At 44.8% G+C, this 19,894-nt stretch overlaps 1 protein-coding gene across 1 annotated transcript in view; it reads right to left on the bottom strand.

Annotated features, from left to right (window-relative positions):
* Window positions 1-5,013, bottom strand: part of HTR3B (5-hydroxytryptamine receptor 3B) — a 53,327-nt gene extending 48,314 nt beyond the window's left edge. The window contains exon 1 of the mRNA XM_077458139.1: window positions 4,850-5,013. Coding sequence (XP_077314265.1) covers window positions 4,850-4,958 — 109 coding nt within the window. The 5' untranslated portion in view covers window positions 4,959-5,013. The remainder of the gene's footprint in view (window positions 1-4,849) is intronic.
* Window positions 5,014-19,894: the final 14,881 nt, after the last annotated feature.

Below are 19,894 nucleotides of genomic sequence, written 5' to 3'. Positions count from 1 at the left end.
CTCAGGGGGCACAAGTGCCTGGCAGGTAGTACTGGTCCGGAGAATCAGCTGGGCACCGACAGCAAGTTGGCAGAGCAGGAGGTGCTTGGCTGTAGCGGGCAGGCACAAGTGCGGAGACTGGCTGGAGAGCAGACGTCCGGTAACACAGGAACTCAGACAGGCAACAGGAACAGCGGAGTCGGGTACAGGCCGGGTCAGCAGGAATCGGTCAGCAAGGTACAGAGGATGAGGCAGAGACGTGGTCAGACAAGCAGAGGTCGTAGGCAGGCAGCAACGGATCAGGGTCAAGGAACAAGCCGGATATCAGGAACCAAGGTAACGGGTACAGAGACTGGAAGCAAGATCACGGACACGCTGTAGACTGGACAGCACGGGTAGGAGGGAGCCAGTGACTAAAGAAGGCCTTAGGGCGCCAAACGGACGTACGACGGGTCAGCGCGCCCTTGCACGTACACGTGCACCCGTTCGTGACCTGCGTGCGTGTGTGTGCGCGTTCGCGTCGACGCGAAAGCGTTCGTTCGCTTTAGCGCGCGTCCAAGGGGAACGACGGACTCTCCACGACGGGTTCCGACGGGTAAGACTCCTGTGTTTGGCCGAAACGTCAGAGTGGTCGTGACACATTAGCCCAATCTTGGAAAATGCCAATGCTTTGTATCCTTCCAAAAAGCATCAAATTGCCCAGGGCATGATTTATGTCAAATTTGAAGCAACCCTTTAGAAACCCTTCAGGACAGAATCAGGAGCTATAGTAAAATTTCAACCCCTGGGTTGACCGTTACTTGAACCTGGATTTTGACAAATCCAGTCTAGAGCCCTAATAAGGGCAATTCTCTTGTCTATCGCAAACCCTACTAGTGCCACCACTATGACAACCCCTGGGATCGCACCTCACCCTCCTGTTTCTTCCTTTCTATCTTCCTTTTTTCCCCATTGACTGAACACACTTCTGGTGCCTGGGCATCCTTGTCGAAACCCCTTGCTACCATTGTTTACATTTTAATACAACACAGTATATTACACATGCTTATTAGTTAAAGCTTTGTTTAATTACAAGTACCCATGGGCACCCTTTGACTTCGTACTTGCTATTGCTACATGCACATTTCTGTTTGACACTTTACAAACCTCCCAGAGAGAGGGTACGATGGCAATCATGTACATTTCTTGGAAGCACGTATGTTATTCCTTCAATAAAATGTTTGAACAAGAACACTTCATTTTGGACTTCCAGTCTTGATGTGGAGCTCCAATTTGCACAGCCCTGGATCACACTGCTGCATTTCTCGCATTACAAGTCCTGCCCTATTAATGGCAAATTAACCATTCTAATGGTGTGACTCAAGTTGTTCCGACTTAAAAAAAGGTTCCTCGACTACTACAGCTTCAACACTGTTTGCATTGACTTGTGTTAAAGTGGTTGTAAACCCTTACAAACCACTTTGACCTACAGGTAAGCCTAGATTAAGGCTTACCTGTAGGTCCAAGAAATATCTCCCAAACCTATACGGTTAAGGAGATATTTGCCCGAAGACGGGCACCGCACACTGGCACAGGCACGAAGGCACGATGACGAAGATGCCGCGCAATGCCGCGCGTCTCTGCTCCCGTGCGCATGCGCGGGAGTGACGTCATCGCTCTCCGGTGAATCACAGCGCCGGAGCAGCGAGACCCACGGAGACCCACCAAGAAGATGGACGCTCGGAACTACAGGGGACAGCGGTGACTTCGCTGGCTCCTGTGTCAGGTAAGTGACACATAATGGGCTACTATGCGATGCATAGTAGTCCATTATGCTTTGCCTTTGCAGGGAATGAAAGAGGAAGTAAACTCATCAGGGTTTACTTCCTCTTTAAAGATGTCACATGCAAGCTATGCAGGGATATGGGCTTCAAAGTCGGACGACTTTAAAGCCGCACTGGTGTGAACCAGGGCTCAAACACTGTTTCTACAAGCAAAGGTCACTGTTCCAGTTTCTCATGAGAGCAGTCAATCCATCACCTAGACACCCGCTGGAATATCCTCATTATGTTTTTGTCAAATATATTAATTAGGATCTAAGCATGTCTACATAAGGTTCCAGGGCCATCGGTATATCACATCAACCAATAAAAACCTCACAAGGGTTCTAATTCTTCCAATTCAAAACAAAAAGTGTGGACTTTCCATATACTTAAGTGATCACATTGACTGTATAGCTTTTTTTTAAAATTCTAAATAGTGACACCAGCAATCATAACTTAGATTAGAGAACAAAACACACAAAATTACCAAAGTATTGGGATGCCTGCCACTTTAATGGCATCCCAGTCTTAGCCCATAGAGTTCAATATTGTGTTGGCCCACCCTTTGCAGCTATAACAGCTTCAACTCTTCTGGGAAGGCTGTCCTAGATTAAGGCCTACCTGTAGGTCCATGAAATATCTCCTAAACCTACACGGTTTCGGAGATATTTGCAAAAAGACAGGCACCGCTGTCTACGGGGCATGCGCCGTACACAGCAGCACGCAGGCGCACTGAGCGTGCCACTGCTAACGGCAATATGCCATTAGTGGCGGCTCCCGTATTATGGTTTACCTTTGCAGGGAGACAAAAAGGAAGTAAACCCATAAAGGTTTACTTCCTCTTTAAATGTACATTGTCCTTTTTTCTGCCACCACTCTTCTATGTTTCTATGAAAATATTGTCACAACCCCTGCATTTACAGATTATTTTAGATTCATGGTTAATCAAAAATAATAGCTATAAAACTAAAAAGACATGATATTATATTTCATTTTATCTATAATAATTGTAATCTATTGTATCTGTTATAATAATGTTTAATCTATCGCACCAGAAAGAGGAAATTAGAAATATATTAAAAAGTACTTTGGTGTACTTCATCATTTCTGAATGTGACATCCCCATTAACCACTACTTATTTTCAAACTATGCTAGTTCATAGTATGCAGGTTGGAATCAACTTAAAACAGAATCTATTAGTTTCACTCGTGTGTGTTTTGGTTTTCTAAATTATAGAATCAGGAACATAGAAAAGCTTACAAGTTTCTTGTTTCGCTCAAAGGTCCATTGTTTTTTTTTTTTTCTTTTAATTCACGGGACTGATGCCCCGTACACATGGTCGGATTTTCCAGACGGAAAATGTGCGATCGGATCATGTTGTCAGAAAATCTGATCGTGTATGGGCTCCATCGGACTTCTTCCGTGGGATTTTCTGATGCACAAAGTTTGAGAGCAGGATCTAAAATTTTCCGACAACAAAATCTGAGTGCATAAATTCCGATCGTGTGTAGACAATTCCGACGGACAAAGTGCCACGCAGGCTCAGAATAAACTAAGAGATGAAAGCTATTGGCTACTAGCCCGTTTATAGTCACCTCCTTCAGAACAATAGGAAAATCCAACAACTTTGTGTGACCATGTGTATGCAACACAAGTTGCGGCCAAAATCCGTCGGAAAAAATCAGACGGATTTTGTGGTCAGAATGTCCGACTGTGTGTACACTTATAAAACAAGGGCATGGAATCTATAAGTTAACAGGGTAAATACAAGTGTTGGCCCCTGTACACACGGTCGGAGATTCTGCCAACCAAATCCGTCGGATTTTGTCCGACGGATTGTGTCCGAAACTGTTGCATACACACAGTCGGACTAAGTTGTCGAAAAATCCGATCTTTCAGAACGTGATCACGTAATTTCGTTACGATGGGACTACATTCAGGCTAGTAGCCAATAGCTTTGATGTAGGAATTTGATCTGACCATGCGTGGCACTTGGTCCGATCAAAATTCGCTACACATGATCGGAGTATGTCCGATCAAACCAGTTGGTCGGGAAATATTTCCAACATGTTGGAAAATTGGGTCCGATGGATATTCCGACGGAATCAGTCCGATGCATACCACACACAGTCGGATTATCCGACGACACGGTCCGATAGGACACATTCCGACGGATTCTCCGACCGTGTGTACAAGGGCTTAGTAATAACAGTACTTTCAATCAAAAGTGGACATAAATTGGTAAAATACTGTATAATAAACACATACTGATCACAATGACAATAAAGTAATACATGACCTCTACATGGTGGTTTGGTCCATTTGAACCATTTCCTATGCTAGTATCCAATGACCAGGAATAAAAGTGATATATGATACCTTTGCTGTAGTTTTTATAGATAATCATGTGAAACTTTGATTTTGACAGTTATATATAGACATGGATATCGAGCTAAAAAATTTTAATGATGTATTTCATAATAATTGACAAAACCTAAAGGGTCAATCCACTAAAAAGTAGTATTTTAGTAGACGTTGATCTGAGTCATCATTTTCTTTTGTATATCATAATAATTGACAAAACCTAAAGGGTCAATCCACCAAAAAGTAGTATTTCAGTAGACGTTGATCTGAGTCATCATTTTCTTTTGTATATCATAATAATTGACAAAACCTGAAGGGTAAATCCACCAAAAAGTAGTATTTTAGTAGACGTTGATCTGAGTCATCATTTTCTTTTACCTCCTAAGGACTTTGATGGCTAGGTCTCTAAGCATAATTCTCCGAGCTAACCCTCCAGCTGCAGGCTTTTCACAGAGGTCTAACTCTCCCCCGTGGAGTTGTGACCTGCTTAATATAGATATAAAATGCTGCTGGAAGTGTAAGACTGTCTGCTGCTGTGAGACTCCAAGGCGAGGAGGACATTATGATAAGGAAATCTCATCATTCTAATAAAACTATAAGAAGCCAGTAGAACCAGACGTGATTCTGAAATGTAAGTTTTGGATGAGGATCACGAGAAGAAGCAAAAGCTGTCATAGATACATATTTAAAAAGTTTCACTTACCTGATATAAAAAGGATCAGTATAGTAAAAAGCGTAAATGCCATCTGATGGAAGATTTTTGAGCTGGAACACGATGTGTGGCTTGAGGCTAAGAAGCTAGTAGCAGCCATACAAAGCCATATACAAAACACCTCAAGGCCTGTAGACAGATGCAAAGTCTACTGTTACCTGAAAATGATTACTGTCCATTTACCCTCCTTGTTCTGTGTAATCCTATTAAAAGTCTGATTTCATCTTTTCCAAGATGAAAGAACAGGAGATACCACAAGTCCTTGGAAAGCACCAAATGCACAGTTAATTTGATTTTGCACACATCTTTTACCTGTGGCTTGGGTCCAGATCGTATGAACGAGTCTCATTCTGGTTAATCAGAACGTCCAAAATAGCATTTGTGAAAACAAGATAACCCTATTTCTGATCACTGTGACCTAATGAAAGTCATTAGGAGTACATAACGAGTGGATAATCATACAGAAATGTAAAAATCCATATCCATACTTCTAATAGAAGAAGTGGAACTTAATTTTCACAGAAGAACTTCCCTCTTATCGGCAGTCAGATACTAATGTAGGATGCAGACGATTCCTCGGTTACAAATCTATAGCCATCAAAGCAAGCGATAGCTTGTAGCAATAGTTAACACATACTGCCTGTGCAAAAAATATACACCGAAAATTTGCATAAACTTGAAACATCAATGGCGTCGATTTGAAAATACAAAGAATAACACTAACGCCTTGAAAAGATCAGAGATGGGCTTTAAATCGTAACACCACTTCTGTTGAGAAAAAAACATTCCCTTCTGGGTGATCTATGAACATTGCAAAGTTTTTAACAAACTTTGTTGCAGATTCCTACCTTTTGTTATTCTGAAGAAATCCCTGTTTGTTCCTTTGTTTCCATGTGGAGAAGTGAGCTTAATGGGAGTGGTCTCATAATTATCAACCAGCTGCTGCAGAATCAGGGCTCTAATGAGGAAGTGACAGGGTCTGCATTCCTTTAGATGCTATTTCCTATTGGGAGTATCTTACCAAAAATGACATTTTTGTTGCAGCGGATGCCAAAACTCTGACTTGTATCCTAGTGCAGACTTCTGGGAAAATCAGTGAGCCAATCACACAAGTGGGAAATTATGTTTCTGGGGGACGTTCTGTACATATTCTGTACCTCCAGGTAGCCATATTGCATTGCAATTTACAGAAAATTACAGAGCTGCAGATTGAAAAGGAAAGGTAATTTTAACAGCATTCAATTACAATATGACTTGTGTTGCAATTGTATATGCTATTGTATTTTATTTTTATTCCCATAAAAGTGGAGTTACCCTTTAAAGCAGACTTAAAGCGGTTCTGCACCTAAAATAAAAATATTAAAAGCCAGCAGCTACTAATATTGAAGCTGCTGACTTTTAATAAATTGACACTTACCTGTCCCAGGGTCCAGCGATGTCGGCGGCAGATGACGAGCGATCGCTCGTCTCGCTGCTGCCCCCGCCGCCATCCTCTGTCAGGGAATCGGGAAGTGAAGCATTACAGCTTCACTGCCCGGTTCCCTACTGCGCATGCGCGAGTCGCGCTGCGCGTCTCTTATGGTCCCCCGCTGTGTCTCTGGGAACTGTGTGTTTCCCAGAACACAACGGGGGGGGGGCGTCTGCGGCGGTCTGGCCGGAAGTGGGTGCTATTACCTGGATTATCCAGGTAACTGCACCCCCCTCCCCCCTGAAAGGTGCCGATTGTGGCACCGGAGGGGGGAGGGATCAGATGAGCGGAACTTCCCCTTTAGGGTGAAGAACCGCTTTAAAATATAAAAGGTATTGGTTTTTAGCAGATGGTAGATGGGCGGTTTTTCACACTCTCGGCTTATTCTCAGCATTTTTTAAGATGCTGGGAATTGGCCAGGTGCCCATGATGATGTAACACTTGCGCACATGCACAGGAGTAGTATTATCAGTAGTTGCCCAATGGGTGAAGAGGATCACTGCGGGACCCAAAAGAATCAGCAGCAGAGATGGCGGTGGCAGGGGTTTTTGATGTCTAGATGCCCAGGCCAAATGAAGCAGCATCAGGATGCATCTGATAACTTTGCAATAGCTCAGTATATTTGAGGATATGTTTATTTTTATTTTTAAACCTGTTAAATTTTTTGCATTATAGGCTGAACAATGGGTCAAAATGTAACACAAAATTACATTTTTTTTATTTCAGATTTTAATCATTTAATTGCATCTGACATTGCAGTATTAATAGATGGCATGGTAGATCCCACTGCAGACATAAGTAGCAGGTAATCTGCAGTCTGAAGGTTTATTTTAACAATGAATTCTGTATATGATCACCATGTCACAGCTGTTCCAGATCCATAATTCACTAGGCAATGGAACAAGGCTGACTAAAGCCGCGTACACACAATCAGATTTTCCGATAGGAAATGTGTGATGACAGGCTGTTGGCGGAAAGTCCGACCGTTTGTACGCTCCATCGGACAATTGTTGTTGGAGTTTCCGCAGACAAATGTTGGATGGCAGGCTTTAAAATTTTCTGTGGACAAATGTCTGTTGTCGGATTTTCCGATCGTGTGTACACAAGTCTGTCGGACAAGAGTCCAAAGTACAAACACGCATGCTCGGAAGCAAGGACAGCAAAGTCAGTCTTGAAAACTAGCGCTCGTAATGGAGAATTAACATTTGTGATGTGGCAAATTATGAAATCTGGAAATGCAGCGCACAATTCTCTTCTTCTTTAATGGGATAATAATGAAGCTGCTTTGCTGGTGATACTGATGGAGTTATTGCAACCTCATTTTCAAAGGCTTTTTTTTTTCTAGTGATATCAAGAATAATATTATTATGCTTTTTTTGGGGGGGGGAGCAAGTTGCCACAACACCATTATCCTGTAGTTTTTAAGATCAAAGGTACAACTATGTTGGTGTCCCTTGTTAAATTTACATTGTATGTTTTTAAATGTAACTGCCGACTTCCAAACTGTCATTTGAAGTAAAACACATAGCCAAGTATTATTCTACACAATTTTTTTATTGTGCATTAAAAAAAGAAAACAAATAAAATTAGACATGCTATCTGCCACTAGAACTTAATCAAAAAGTGCATTCTATGCATCCAAAAATATAGAAAATATAACAAATCAAATCATTATTATTCAACCAAAAAATAAAGTAAAAGCCTCATGCATGTGTCCTGCTTCTTAATATAGGGGGTCAGCAATGCCAAGAGGTCCGTCATCCAGAGATAATTTCGAAAATGACCCGAATTATTCCCATGGAGCTCCCGCAGCAAAGGAGAGCATATGACATAATTGGTCACGATTAATAAAGCAACCAATTTTTGGTCCAAGAAATCCTCCTGTTCCTGGACTGGACTTGGGTCAAAGCAATAACTCCAAGGCCAATAATAAATAACATGTTGTCTCCAATTCCGCAACATGTCTGGTTGACGAACGGCCGTTCAGAAACAAAATGAAAAGCGCAAACTGAAAATCGCTAAATGAAAAGCACGAATCAACACTCACCAAACTTCTACTAACACTAAATTAGCAGAAGGAGCCCAAAGGGTGACAATAAACAGCTGAAAAACCAAGTAGTACGTCACTACGTTTGTGTTTGTTGGCCGACAATTCCTTGCCGTTTGTATGCAAGACAAAATCCAAGCGCACGCCTTCGGACAAAAGTCCAAGGTTTTGTCTGTGGAAAATCCAATCATGTGTACGAGGCTTAAGGCTGCCCAGAAACCACCAACTATATAAAACTAATCAGCCATAGCAGCACTTATAGTTCTGTCCCCTCATATTACTTTAAATACTTAGTCATTTGCAAAAAAAAAAAAATTGAATGCCTTTCTCTAAGCATGATGAAGATGGTGGGGCCAGAATATATGCAGAGGAAAATGATGCCTTGATGGACAACTTAGGTCATGTGTAAAAGTTGCAGATTATACAGAGCTCAGTTGGTCTAAAAAAAATTCTCGTTTCTACTTGACCATATCATTTGATATCACCAGTCATGTACTGGCCATTGCGACTACAGGGAGTTTCCCGGTGGGCCGATGGCTCAGTGGGCCGGTTTCAGTGACAAAGTAATGGCTGCGCGGCTTGCCCTCAACTTCACGCAGTGATGTGAGAAAGATAAGAAAAATACAGAGGAGAATAAGTGAAATAATAAAAGAGGTTAGTGAGGACTCCTTATGTTATGCTACTTATGTTTTTTTGCACAATTGCATATAGTTTTATATACTGTTTTCGTGCTTGTTTGCACAATTAAAGTGGGCTGGTCTGAATGAAGTCCAGGGCCAAAATTTTGTCCTGGATATCACAAGCCCCTATGCACATTTTGTCAAATCCCTATGCAGGTACAATGTCCCACATTTTGGTCCCTTTAATTTGCCACTGATCGGGCAATTAATGGTAGATTGTGGTACCTTGGCTCCAATCAAGCCTAATGGGTCATATTGTCTGTTGTAGCATCGATCGTAAGTCAAACAACAATAAATGTGTGAGCATGATATTCTAGTGTTCTATGTTTAGTGTCTTTACCTCTGGTGCATTTAATTTTCTTGAAGTCACACATGAACACGCTGGAAACAAATCAGTTTCCTTCCAGTAATTTTAAGTGCCTAATTGTTTTTTCTTTTTTTTTCTTAAGTAATTACACACTAATGACCCCTTCTTGGATATATCCACTGCTGATTAATTACATTAAATTAAAACACGATATTTAATCAATTTTTAGAAGTTGTTTCTCAAATTCTTGAACTATTGGGTGTACAAAGAGTTACATGGTCTTGTAAAACTATACTATGGAAAGAGCATACTACATGACAATATGAATATTTCACTTGCCAATTAATTAAGTGAAATAGGCATTAAAATTCAGTAGGGCTCATCTGCCATGAAAAACATGAAAACAAATTGTCTGAGTTGCCTATGGCAACCAATTAGATCTTAGTTCAAATTTCAAACCTTCTTTATAAAATTCATATCTGGAATCCATTTTCTTTCTCAGAGTAATCTTTAAGGCCCATGCCCACTGTTAAGATGCGCTATGTGTGTTCATGAATTCATTTTTAATGGCATGCCAATTCACCTTGTCAACATACACCATATTGCCAAAAGTATTGGATGCCTGCCTTCACATCCATATGAACTTCAATGGCTTCCCAGACTTAGTCCGTAGGGTTCAATTGTGAGTTGGCGCACCCTTTGCAGCTATAACAGCTTCAACTCAAGGGAAGGCTGTTCACAAGGTTTAGGAGTGTGTTTATGGGAATGTTTGACCATTCTTCCAGAAGTGCATTTGTGAGGTCATTGATGATGGATGAGAATGCCTGGCTCGCATGTTTCCGCTCTAATTCATCCTAAAGGTTTTCTATTGGGTTGAGGTCAGCACTCTGTGCAGGCCAGTCAAGTTTCTCCACCCCAAATTTGCTCATCTGTGTCTTTACAGACCTTGTTTTGTGCATTGGTGAGCAGTCATGTTGGAACAGGAAGGGGCTGTCCCCAAACAAGCATGAAATTGTCAAAAATGTCTTGGTATGGTGATGCCTTAAGAGTTTCCTTCATTGGAACTAAGAGGCCAAGCCCAACCCCTGCAAAACAACTATAATCCCCCCTCCACTAAAACTTTACACCTGGCACAGTGCAGTCAGGCAAGTACCGTTCTCCTGGCAACTGCCAAACCCAGACATGTCCAGTGGATTTGCCAGACAGAGAAGCGTGATCAGTCACTCAAGAGAACAATTCTCCACTGCTCTAGCGTCCAGTGGTGGCATGCTTCACACCACTGCATCCAACACTTTGCATTACACTTGGTGATGTAAGGCTTGGGTGCAGCTGCTCGGTCATGGAAACTCATTCCCATTCCAATGTTGTTGTGCTACTCTGAAGGCCACACGAAGTTGGGAGGTCTGTAGCTATTAAACTCTGCAAACAGTTGGCGACTCCTGCGGACTGTGAGCTTTAGCATGCTCTGACCCCATTCTGTCATTTTACATGACCTACCACTTCGTGGCTGAGTTGCTGTTGTTCCAATTTGCCTCCACTTTGTTATAATACTACAGTTGACCGTGGAATATTTAGTAGCAAGGAAATTTCACAGATGGACTTATTGCACAGGTGGCAACCTGTCATGGTACCACACTTAAATTCACTGAGCTCCTGAGAGCAACCCATTATTTCACAAATGTTTGTAGAAGCAGGCTTTATTGCTAGGTGCTTGATTTTATACACCTGTGGCTATGGAGGTGGTTGGAACACCTGAATCCAATTATTTAGAGGGGTGTCCAAATACTTTTGGCAGTATAGTGTAGCTGCATTGCAGCACTTTGCAGTGCTCTACAATGCCTTGTGGAGTGCTGAATTGCAAAACATAGTGCAAGTCAATAACAGAACTTATTTTTGTACCCACTGATACCAATGATAGGACTTATTTATTCCCACTCACAGCAATAACAGGGATTTTTTACTCATTTTTTGGTATGTACCCCCCACTGTTTTAATTAAGTTCTTCTTTAGAGCCTTCCCATGGGCATATAAAAGTGTACAACTCATGCAAAAGGGCCATGTTGGCATGCACAAGATGCACAGGTGTTTCGTGCATCTGCTTGCAAGCGGTCCCATTCTTGTCAATCGGGATGCGGAGTAGCCACAGTCACAGCTACTGCTCCTAGTTTGACATTTGCATGGGTGAATGTGCGTGTCCCCAAACGTAGACAATGTGAGTTCAGGGAACACCCGCCCACACCCACACAACTGTAAGATTGGCAACAGCGGCTGTGTCCATGCAGTCACTGTGCCTCAGTTGGCATGAATGGGACTGCCTACTTATGTGTACCCCCTGTGCATTCCATGCAGGCAAACATGGCCCTTCACATAGGTTTATGCTTAAGTATGTCCCTGTGGAGGAAGCCTAGTATAGACTTAAGCCTCGTACACACGATCAGATTTTCGGTCGACCATTCGTCCATTTTTTGTTGCATGCTAGTCTCATGTCGAAATTGAAGAGGTTACTCACCATATGAAAATTCTTGTAAGTCCCACTCTCTCTCAGATGATGCCTCCCACCTGATCCATGCCAGTACATGACACTGTCTCACCACCCATCTCCATAGTTTCACATAATGTCCAGGGCCTCAATTCTCCTGTTAAAAGACGGAAACTGTTCAAACTTTACCAATCACAAAAATTTGCGGTTCTCCTGCTCCAGGAGACCCACTTCCCTAAATCATTCCACCCCTCATTTCTCCACCAAAACTTTCCCCCATTCTATCTCTCCAATGCGGTAAACAAAACGAAAGGTGTGGCTATCTGCTTTTCTAAACATTTAAATTTTTCCATGTCACAGATTACTACTGACCCATTGGGCAGATATATCCTGGTTAAAGGCACCATAGACGGGACGATCTACACTTTTGTCTCGTATTATGCACCCAATAAGGGTCAAGACAAATTTTTTACTTCAATGTTAGCCACCCTTTCCCCGCAACTGGATGGAGTTATAGTCTTGGGAGGGGATTCAAACATAACATTCGATCTGTCACTAGATAAATCAGGATCTGGCCTCCCTCGTCCTAAGCAACCCTCTAAACAAAGTACTAGGATAGCCAAACTCCTTTTTGACGCGGGTTTAGTGGATATTTGGAGGGAACTCAACCCCTGCACCAAAGACCATACCCACTACTCAGCCCCACAAAAATCGTACGCCAGGATAGATCATATTTTCCTACGTGGTACTAACGTTCCGTTAGCGTTGAAGTCCTCTATTAGAGATTCCCCTATCTCATACCACTCCATGGTTACACTCTCCCTCTGCAACTCTTGTAACACGAATAAGGAGTTCAAGTGGCATCTCAATGAATCGTTACTTAGTAATCCAGCTCACTGCTCCATGTTGAAACGGGACTTGGAAGAATACTTCACACTTAATGACACTGCAGACGTCTCCCCCGCTACATTGTGGGCAGCCCATAAAACCGTGATACGGGGCAAAAATCATACAATTTTCCTCCCAACTGAAAAAGGAGCATAGGGCCGAAATAACCGAACTCACTAACAAATTCCAGGCGTCGTGTAAACGTAACAAACGAGAATGTACACAAGCTTCCCGTCGGGAATTAGAAAATTCAAGAATCAAACTTAATTTAGCCCTTACCACGGAAGCAGAAAAACATCTCCGATGGTCTGGTGCCAGGTTTTATTTACACAAAGATAAAATTGGATCTAAATTGGCCACCAAACTGTCACCCAAGTTACGGATAATGGCACTACCCAAGATACGGTTACCATCTGGTATCCCGACACAAAACCCACAGCGCATCCTGAAATGCTTCCACGATTTTTTCTCTTCCCTTTATAAGGACGACAATCCCAACCCTCTCCCAAGCATCGAGAAGTTCTTGGATTCCTTACCCTTGCCCAAACTCTCCAGGGAGCATATGGAGCTCCTTGAACAACCCATTTCTTCTTCAGAGGTTAAGGAAACCATACAGAAACTCAAACTAGGCTCCGCTCCCGGCCCAGATGGCTTTTCAGCCGGCTATTACAAAAAAATTTCTGACACTTTAGCACCTTACTTAGTGAGATTTTTTAATTCACTTCGCCGGGGTACTCCCCTGGATAAAGCCTCAAACCTAGCATACTGTCAGGTCACCTTGAGGCGAGGTGACAGGTGCACACCGTAGGGTTGGGGGTGCACCGCAAGGTCGTGGACCCTACGGCTGACTGCTGCAGACGGGGACAGATCCCACTGGGGATAGAGCGTGAGATTCCCTGGGGCGCGGAGTCTAAGAGCCAGCTGGTGTTCACCAGAGCTTCGGGTGGTGAAGATGGTCTTGGCTGCAACTGGCTCCAGGTCGCGACCCCCAGGGTCCCCCAGCTCACACCCACAGTAGGAAACAGGAGGATAGGGATGGTGAGGGAGAAAGCCAAAGTCGGGGCCACAAGCAGAACAGAATAGTCAGGTACACGCCAATAGGTAAGGGTCACAGGCAAGCAGGGATGGTCAGAACACGCCAAGGTCGGTAACGGAAATCAGTAGCAGAGCACACGACAGGAAACAGGAAGCTAATACACAATGGTTGATCAGCACTGAGCCCTGCAGTGCACAGGTTTATATAGGCTCCCTGATAGGGCCTGGGGTGGAGCCATGCTTAGAGGAGAGGTTATAAAAACCACCAGGTGGAAGTAACTGGCTTCTTAGTCTGAAGACATGAGGGAAGGTAAGCAAACACAGGAAGATCACTGCATAACCATGACAGTACCCTCCCTCTTACGAGGCCTCCCCCTTCCCTGCCTGGGTCCAGGCTTAAAGGGAAACTCCAGATGGAACCTCCTTAACAGACAGGGAGCAAAGACCTCAGATGCAGTGATCCAAGACCTCTCCTCAGAACCCAACCCTTTCCAAAGTACGAGGTATTGAAGAATGCCTTTACGGAGCCGGGAATCCAAAACTTGACTAACCTCGTATTTTAGATTATCCTCAGAAACCAAAGCAGAGGTAGGGAGAGGACGAGAGGACTTGAGGACTAAAGGCCTTTTAGGAATGGGTAAGGGCATGAGAAGATCAGGAGTCTGAGCAGGGACCCCCTCACCCTTAAAGTTGAGTTGGGCATCCATCACAGGATCACCAAACTGGGCAGAGGTCAGTGGATCCCTGAGGTCAGGTTGGTTAGAGGGTGACATGTCGCAAGATTTAAGCTGGATAGCAGAAACACAAACAGAACCCAGAGAAAAAGATTGAAAACCCCTCTTGGCCGAATGAGGTATTCTATCCAAAGGATGGATTGAGCCTCTTAAATGGGTTTGAACGGACATAGTAGTAGTAGGGTGAGACTGGGTCACAGAAGGTCCTGAACAAGAAGCAGGAAGCTCATAGGGCATGGGCTGGACTGGCATAAGTGGTGTGGAGGCCGACTGATTAGTATTGTCAGACGTAGCAACCTTCTCAATCGCATCACAAGGCATAGCGACTCTGGAACTTGCAGACAAGTTAGCCTGGCTGTGCGTCCAAGGGAGATTAGGGACAGGCAGAGGTAAATGGTTATGCGAACTGGAGCGAATGATCGACTCAGGTTCATAGGTGGGCTCCTCATCCAGAGTATCACATGACCCAGAGAGTACACCAGTCCGACTATTGCAGGACGCGTCCCAGAGATCGCCATATACAGCAGGAAAAGCAGAAGATACTGGGATAGTGGTAACGGGAAGTCTCTCCTTTGGGGTACCCTTGAGTAGGCAGGAAGAGGAACAGGAGGAACCCCAAGCCAGGATCCGTCCAGCAGACCAGTCAACGTGTGGAGAATGGAGCCGAAACCAAGGAAGACCTAATATGATAGGAGATGAAGCCTTAGGTAAGACAAGGAAGGATATCCACTCCTGGTGGAGTGTCCCTACTGACATCTTAACAGGAATAGTCTGGAAGCGGATAGGACCCCCTGGGAGAACCGTGCCATCAATCGCCAAGACCACCAATGGTGTTGTAAGGGGCAAAAGGGTAAGTCTCATGGAGGATGCAGTTTCCCAATCCATGAAATTGGCAGCGGCTCCGGAATCAAGATGTGCTGAGACCGAACGAGAGAAAGCACTGACATGAAGCAACACAGAAAGGAGAAGACGAGAAGGTGAAGGTGATATTTCAGGGTCTAATACTCCACCTTCCAGATGTATTAGCCCTGAGCGTTTTTCCGGACGAAGAGAACAAGTGTCACGGAAATGACCTTTGGCCCCACAATAGAGGCATAGGCCCAGAGTTCTGCGCCTAGAGCGTTCTTCGGGAGATAACTTAGTCCAGCCCAACTGCATAGGTTCCTCGGTAGACAGGGGGTGCTCCTCGAATCGAGGAGAAGGGACTGGGGACTCAGGATGCCTAAAGAACGGGGAGTGCTGGTGTCTTTTTTCCAGGGCCCTCTCCTGAAAGCGAATATCGATCTGGTTACACAAGGTGATGACACTGTCCAGATCAGCAGGAAGGGATCTTCCTGCTAATTCATCCTTCACTCTATTAGAGAGGCCATGTAAAAAGGTTGCAACTAGGGCCTCATTATTCCAGCTCAATTCAGCTGAGAGGATACGGAACTGAAGAGCATACTGTCCCACAGAAGCGGCCTCTTGACGGAGACGTAAAAGAGCGCTAGCCGCTGAGGAGACACGACCTGGTTCCTCGAAGATATTCCGAAAAAGTTTCAAGAAATCAGACAGGCTAGAAACCACTGGATCATTCAGTTCCCATAGAGGAGCGGCCCAGGCTAACGCCTCGCCGGACAGGAGGGATATGATATATGCGACTTTTGCCCGATCGGACAGGAAGTTTTGGGGCTGAAGTTCAAAATGAATTGTGCATTGGCTGAGGAAGCCCCTGCAGGCCTTGGAGTCCCCAGAGAAACGGGACGGAGCTGGCAGTACTAATGAATGCGTGGATGCGACTGGTGCGATAGGTGCAGTCGCAGATAGCGGTTGAGGTTGTTGAACTGGGGGTCCTAATGAGACCTGAACCTGTTCAAAACGGGATGCCAAATCCTGAAGGAATTGCATCACCTGGGTCTGATGCGATTCTTGGGTCTCAAGTCGCCGAACTAAGCTCTGCAATGGATCATCTGCAGGAAGCGGCACGTCAGCCGGGTCCATGGCTGATCAAACTGTCAGGTCACCTTGAGGCGAGGTGACAGGTGCACACCGTAGGGTTGGGGGTGCACCGCAAGGTCGTGGACCCTACGGCTGACTGCTGCAGACGGGGACAGATCCCACTGGGGGTATAGCGTGAGATTCCCTGGGGCGCGGAGTCTAAGAGCCAGCTGGTGTTCACCAGAGCTTCGGGTGGTGAAGATGGTCTTGGCTGCAACTGGCTCCAGGTCGCGACCCCCAGGGTCCCCCAGCTCACACCCACAGTAGGAAACAGGAGGATAGGGATGGTGAGGGAGAAAGCCAAAGTCGGGGCCACAAGCAGAACAGAATAGTCAGGTACACGCCAATAGGTAAGGGTCACAGGCAAGCAGGGATGGTCAGAACACGCCAAGGTCGGTAACGGAAATCAGTAGCAGAGCACACGACAGGAAACAGGAAGCTAATACACAATGGTTGATCAGCACTGAGCCCTGCAGTGCACAGGTTTATATAGGCTCCCTGATAGGGCCTGGGGTGGAGCCATGCTTAGAGGAGAGGTTATAAAAACCACCAGGTGGAAGTAACTGGCTTCTTAGTCTGAAGACATGAGGGAAGGTAAGCAAACACAGGAAGATCACTGCATAACCATGACACATACATCTCGGTCATTCCGAAACCTGGAAAAGACCCGTCTTTGGTGTGCAACTATCGCCCGATTTCATTGATCAATAACGATCTCAAACTTTTAACGAAAATAATGTCAAATAGATTATCCTCCTTCATAGCTCAGTATGTACACCAGGACCAAGCAGGCTTTATCCTGGGGAGACAGGGCCCGGACCAAGTGAGAAGAGCCATAGACATAGTGTCCCTTCTTAACTCACAATGGGATGGGGGACCCCCTCAGGAAGGGTTCCTCCTTTCTGTGGATTTACAAAAAGCGTTCGACACGGTCACCTGGCCTTATATCTTCGAAGTACTTCGTAGGTGGGGCATAGGGCCATATTTCCTAGGTACTTTAAAATCCCTATACTCCGACCCCAGCGCCCAAGTACGATTGCAAGGACGATATTCTGACATATTTACCATCGAGAAGGGCACTAGACAGGGATGCCCATTATCGCCCCTGATTTTCGCCTTAGCTATCGAATCCTTAGCCATAGCCATACGTACAAATCCAGACATCAGAGGAGTCTCTTGTGGCGGTCGGGAACATAAATGTGCCCTTTTTGCCGATGATTTACTCCTATTCATCACATCCCCCCTCATTTCTACTCCCAACATTATCAAACTCTTGGAACAATTTGGAGTCGCTTCAGGACTTCGAGTCAATGTTGCAAAATCCGCAGCTCTGAACATATCCATCTCGCCAAACCTCCTCACGCGCCTTCAAGCCCACTTCCCGTTTAACTGGAACTCTTCAGCCATCCCGTACCTAGGAATTAACTTAACCAACAGACATGACAAGTTATTCTCCAGCAATTACCCCCCCCATGTTCAAAAAACTCGAAGCGGATATGTCTATGTGGTCCAAATATGATCTATCCTGGCTGGGCAGGGTAAATTCTATAAAAATGACCCTCTTACCTCGCTTGCTGTACCTCTTCCATTCTTTGCCAATCCCAATCAAAAAAGCCCAAATTATGCGGTTCCAATCCTCTATCTTAAAATTTGTCTGGGGCTCTAAAGGCAGCAGATGTTCCAAGGAGATTCTTTATAGACCCAAGACCCAAGGTGGCCTTGCTCTGCCCAAAGTTTGGTGGTACTACCAAGCCGCCCAGTTATCTCAAATCTCAGTAGTGTATTCCAAGGGCCCTAAGCCTGACTGGCTTCTAATGGAGAGGGAGGCGACACCGAAATACACGATTGATTATTTACTCTGGTCCACATCAAAACTTCGCCCTGCAATATTGGCCCCTACCCTATCTCACACTATGTCATTGTGGGACAAGCTTCGAAAGCTCCCAGCCCTGGTCTCTCCCATGCGCCCCCTCGCACATCTTTTTAATAACCTAGACTTCCCACCGGGACAGAATATTTTAGCGTTTAAGTGGTGGATGGACAAGGGACTATACAGAATTGGCCACTTCCTACACACCACAGGACCTCTCACACCAGGATACTGTGTGAGTAAATTGGAAATGCCCCCTACCGAAAGATATAGACTGTTTCAAATTTCCCACTTTCTACGCTCCAAATGGCCCCTCAATTCTATTCCCCCTTCACCGACTCAGTATGAAATATGGTGTGCTGACATACTGGATCAGAGGGGAGGTATCTCCATTGTTTACAACTCTCTAGCCAAGGCTATTAAAAAAACATTATACGCCCGACTTTGGGAACAAGACCTGGCAGTAGAGTGGGACTTGACCAAATGGTACTCGCTTTTCGGCAGATCCTTCAAAGGCATTATGAATATTTCTCTAATGGAAGCTAGCATTAAAATTTTGGTGCGATGGCATCGTGTCCCAGCCTCTCTTGCCAAGATGTTTCCGGACACTTCCCCCCTATGTTTTAGGGGTTGTGGACTCACTGGCACCCTTCTCCACACATGGTGGACATGCCCTAGGATACGGAAATTTTGGAACGGTTTTTTCCACCTCTTGAGAAAAATTACGGGAACGGCTGTCCCACAGACACCCGAAATAGCACTTCTTAATGCCAGCATTGATAAGATCCCCAAACACACACAATCTTTCATTTTTTATATGCTCTTAGGAGCTAGAATTACCATAGCTAAAAATTGGAAAAGGCCCACGGTACCACTGAATGGTGTGAAACTGAAAATTTCTTGGATCATGGCCCAGGAAAAGATTGTCAGTAAACTTCTAGACAAAACCCACAAATTCCAATTGATTTGGGAACCATGGGCTAACTACATCAGAATCCCTATAATTCCAGGGACTTAGGAGTCTGGGTCCGCTATTCTCCCCCTAGGTGACCTTCCCTCTTCTTCCCTCTTACCCTCTCTATGCTCCCTCTTTCCTATGGATCTGCTCTCTCGCCTACTTTTTCTAATCCTGCTCTTCTTACGCTCCTTTCTTTTGACGTGCTCTCGGGTAGACACGGAACTCCCCCAGTGTTTCAATCTAGCATTTTGTGATCTATATAGCTGGGACAGGTCTAGCGGCGTAGCTGGATACACTTGTACTCACAATGGTTTAATCTATCACATCTCAGCTTCATATATGCGTGACGTGATTATGTTTTCTTCCAAACACGACACACAATGGTATTTAAGTATGCTTATTACAGTAGCTAGTTGATGGGGTATCAGCAGCCCCCTTCAGACTCTCTATGTAATCCTCAGAGACGGGGCTAGGGTGGGTGCCCTCTCCACAGTGTGCTCCCCCAGGGGTGGAGAGTGGGCCCCCCCTTAGCAACCCATCTCCCCTACAACCACAACCCCTTAGGCCGCGTACACACGGGTGGACTGTCCGCC

The sequence above is a fragment of the Lithobates pipiens genome, unplaced genomic scaffold (assembly GCF_037356315.1).
Source record: "Lithobates pipiens isolate NorthernLeopardFrog02 unplaced genomic scaffold, aLitPip1_a1.2 Scaffold_27, whole genome shotgun sequence".
NCBI lineage: Eukaryota > Metazoa > Chordata > Amphibia > Anura > Ranidae > Lithobates > Lithobates pipiens.
The sequence above is the reverse complement of the archived record's forward strand: the minus strand, read 5'-3'. Positions and strand labels throughout refer to the sequence as shown.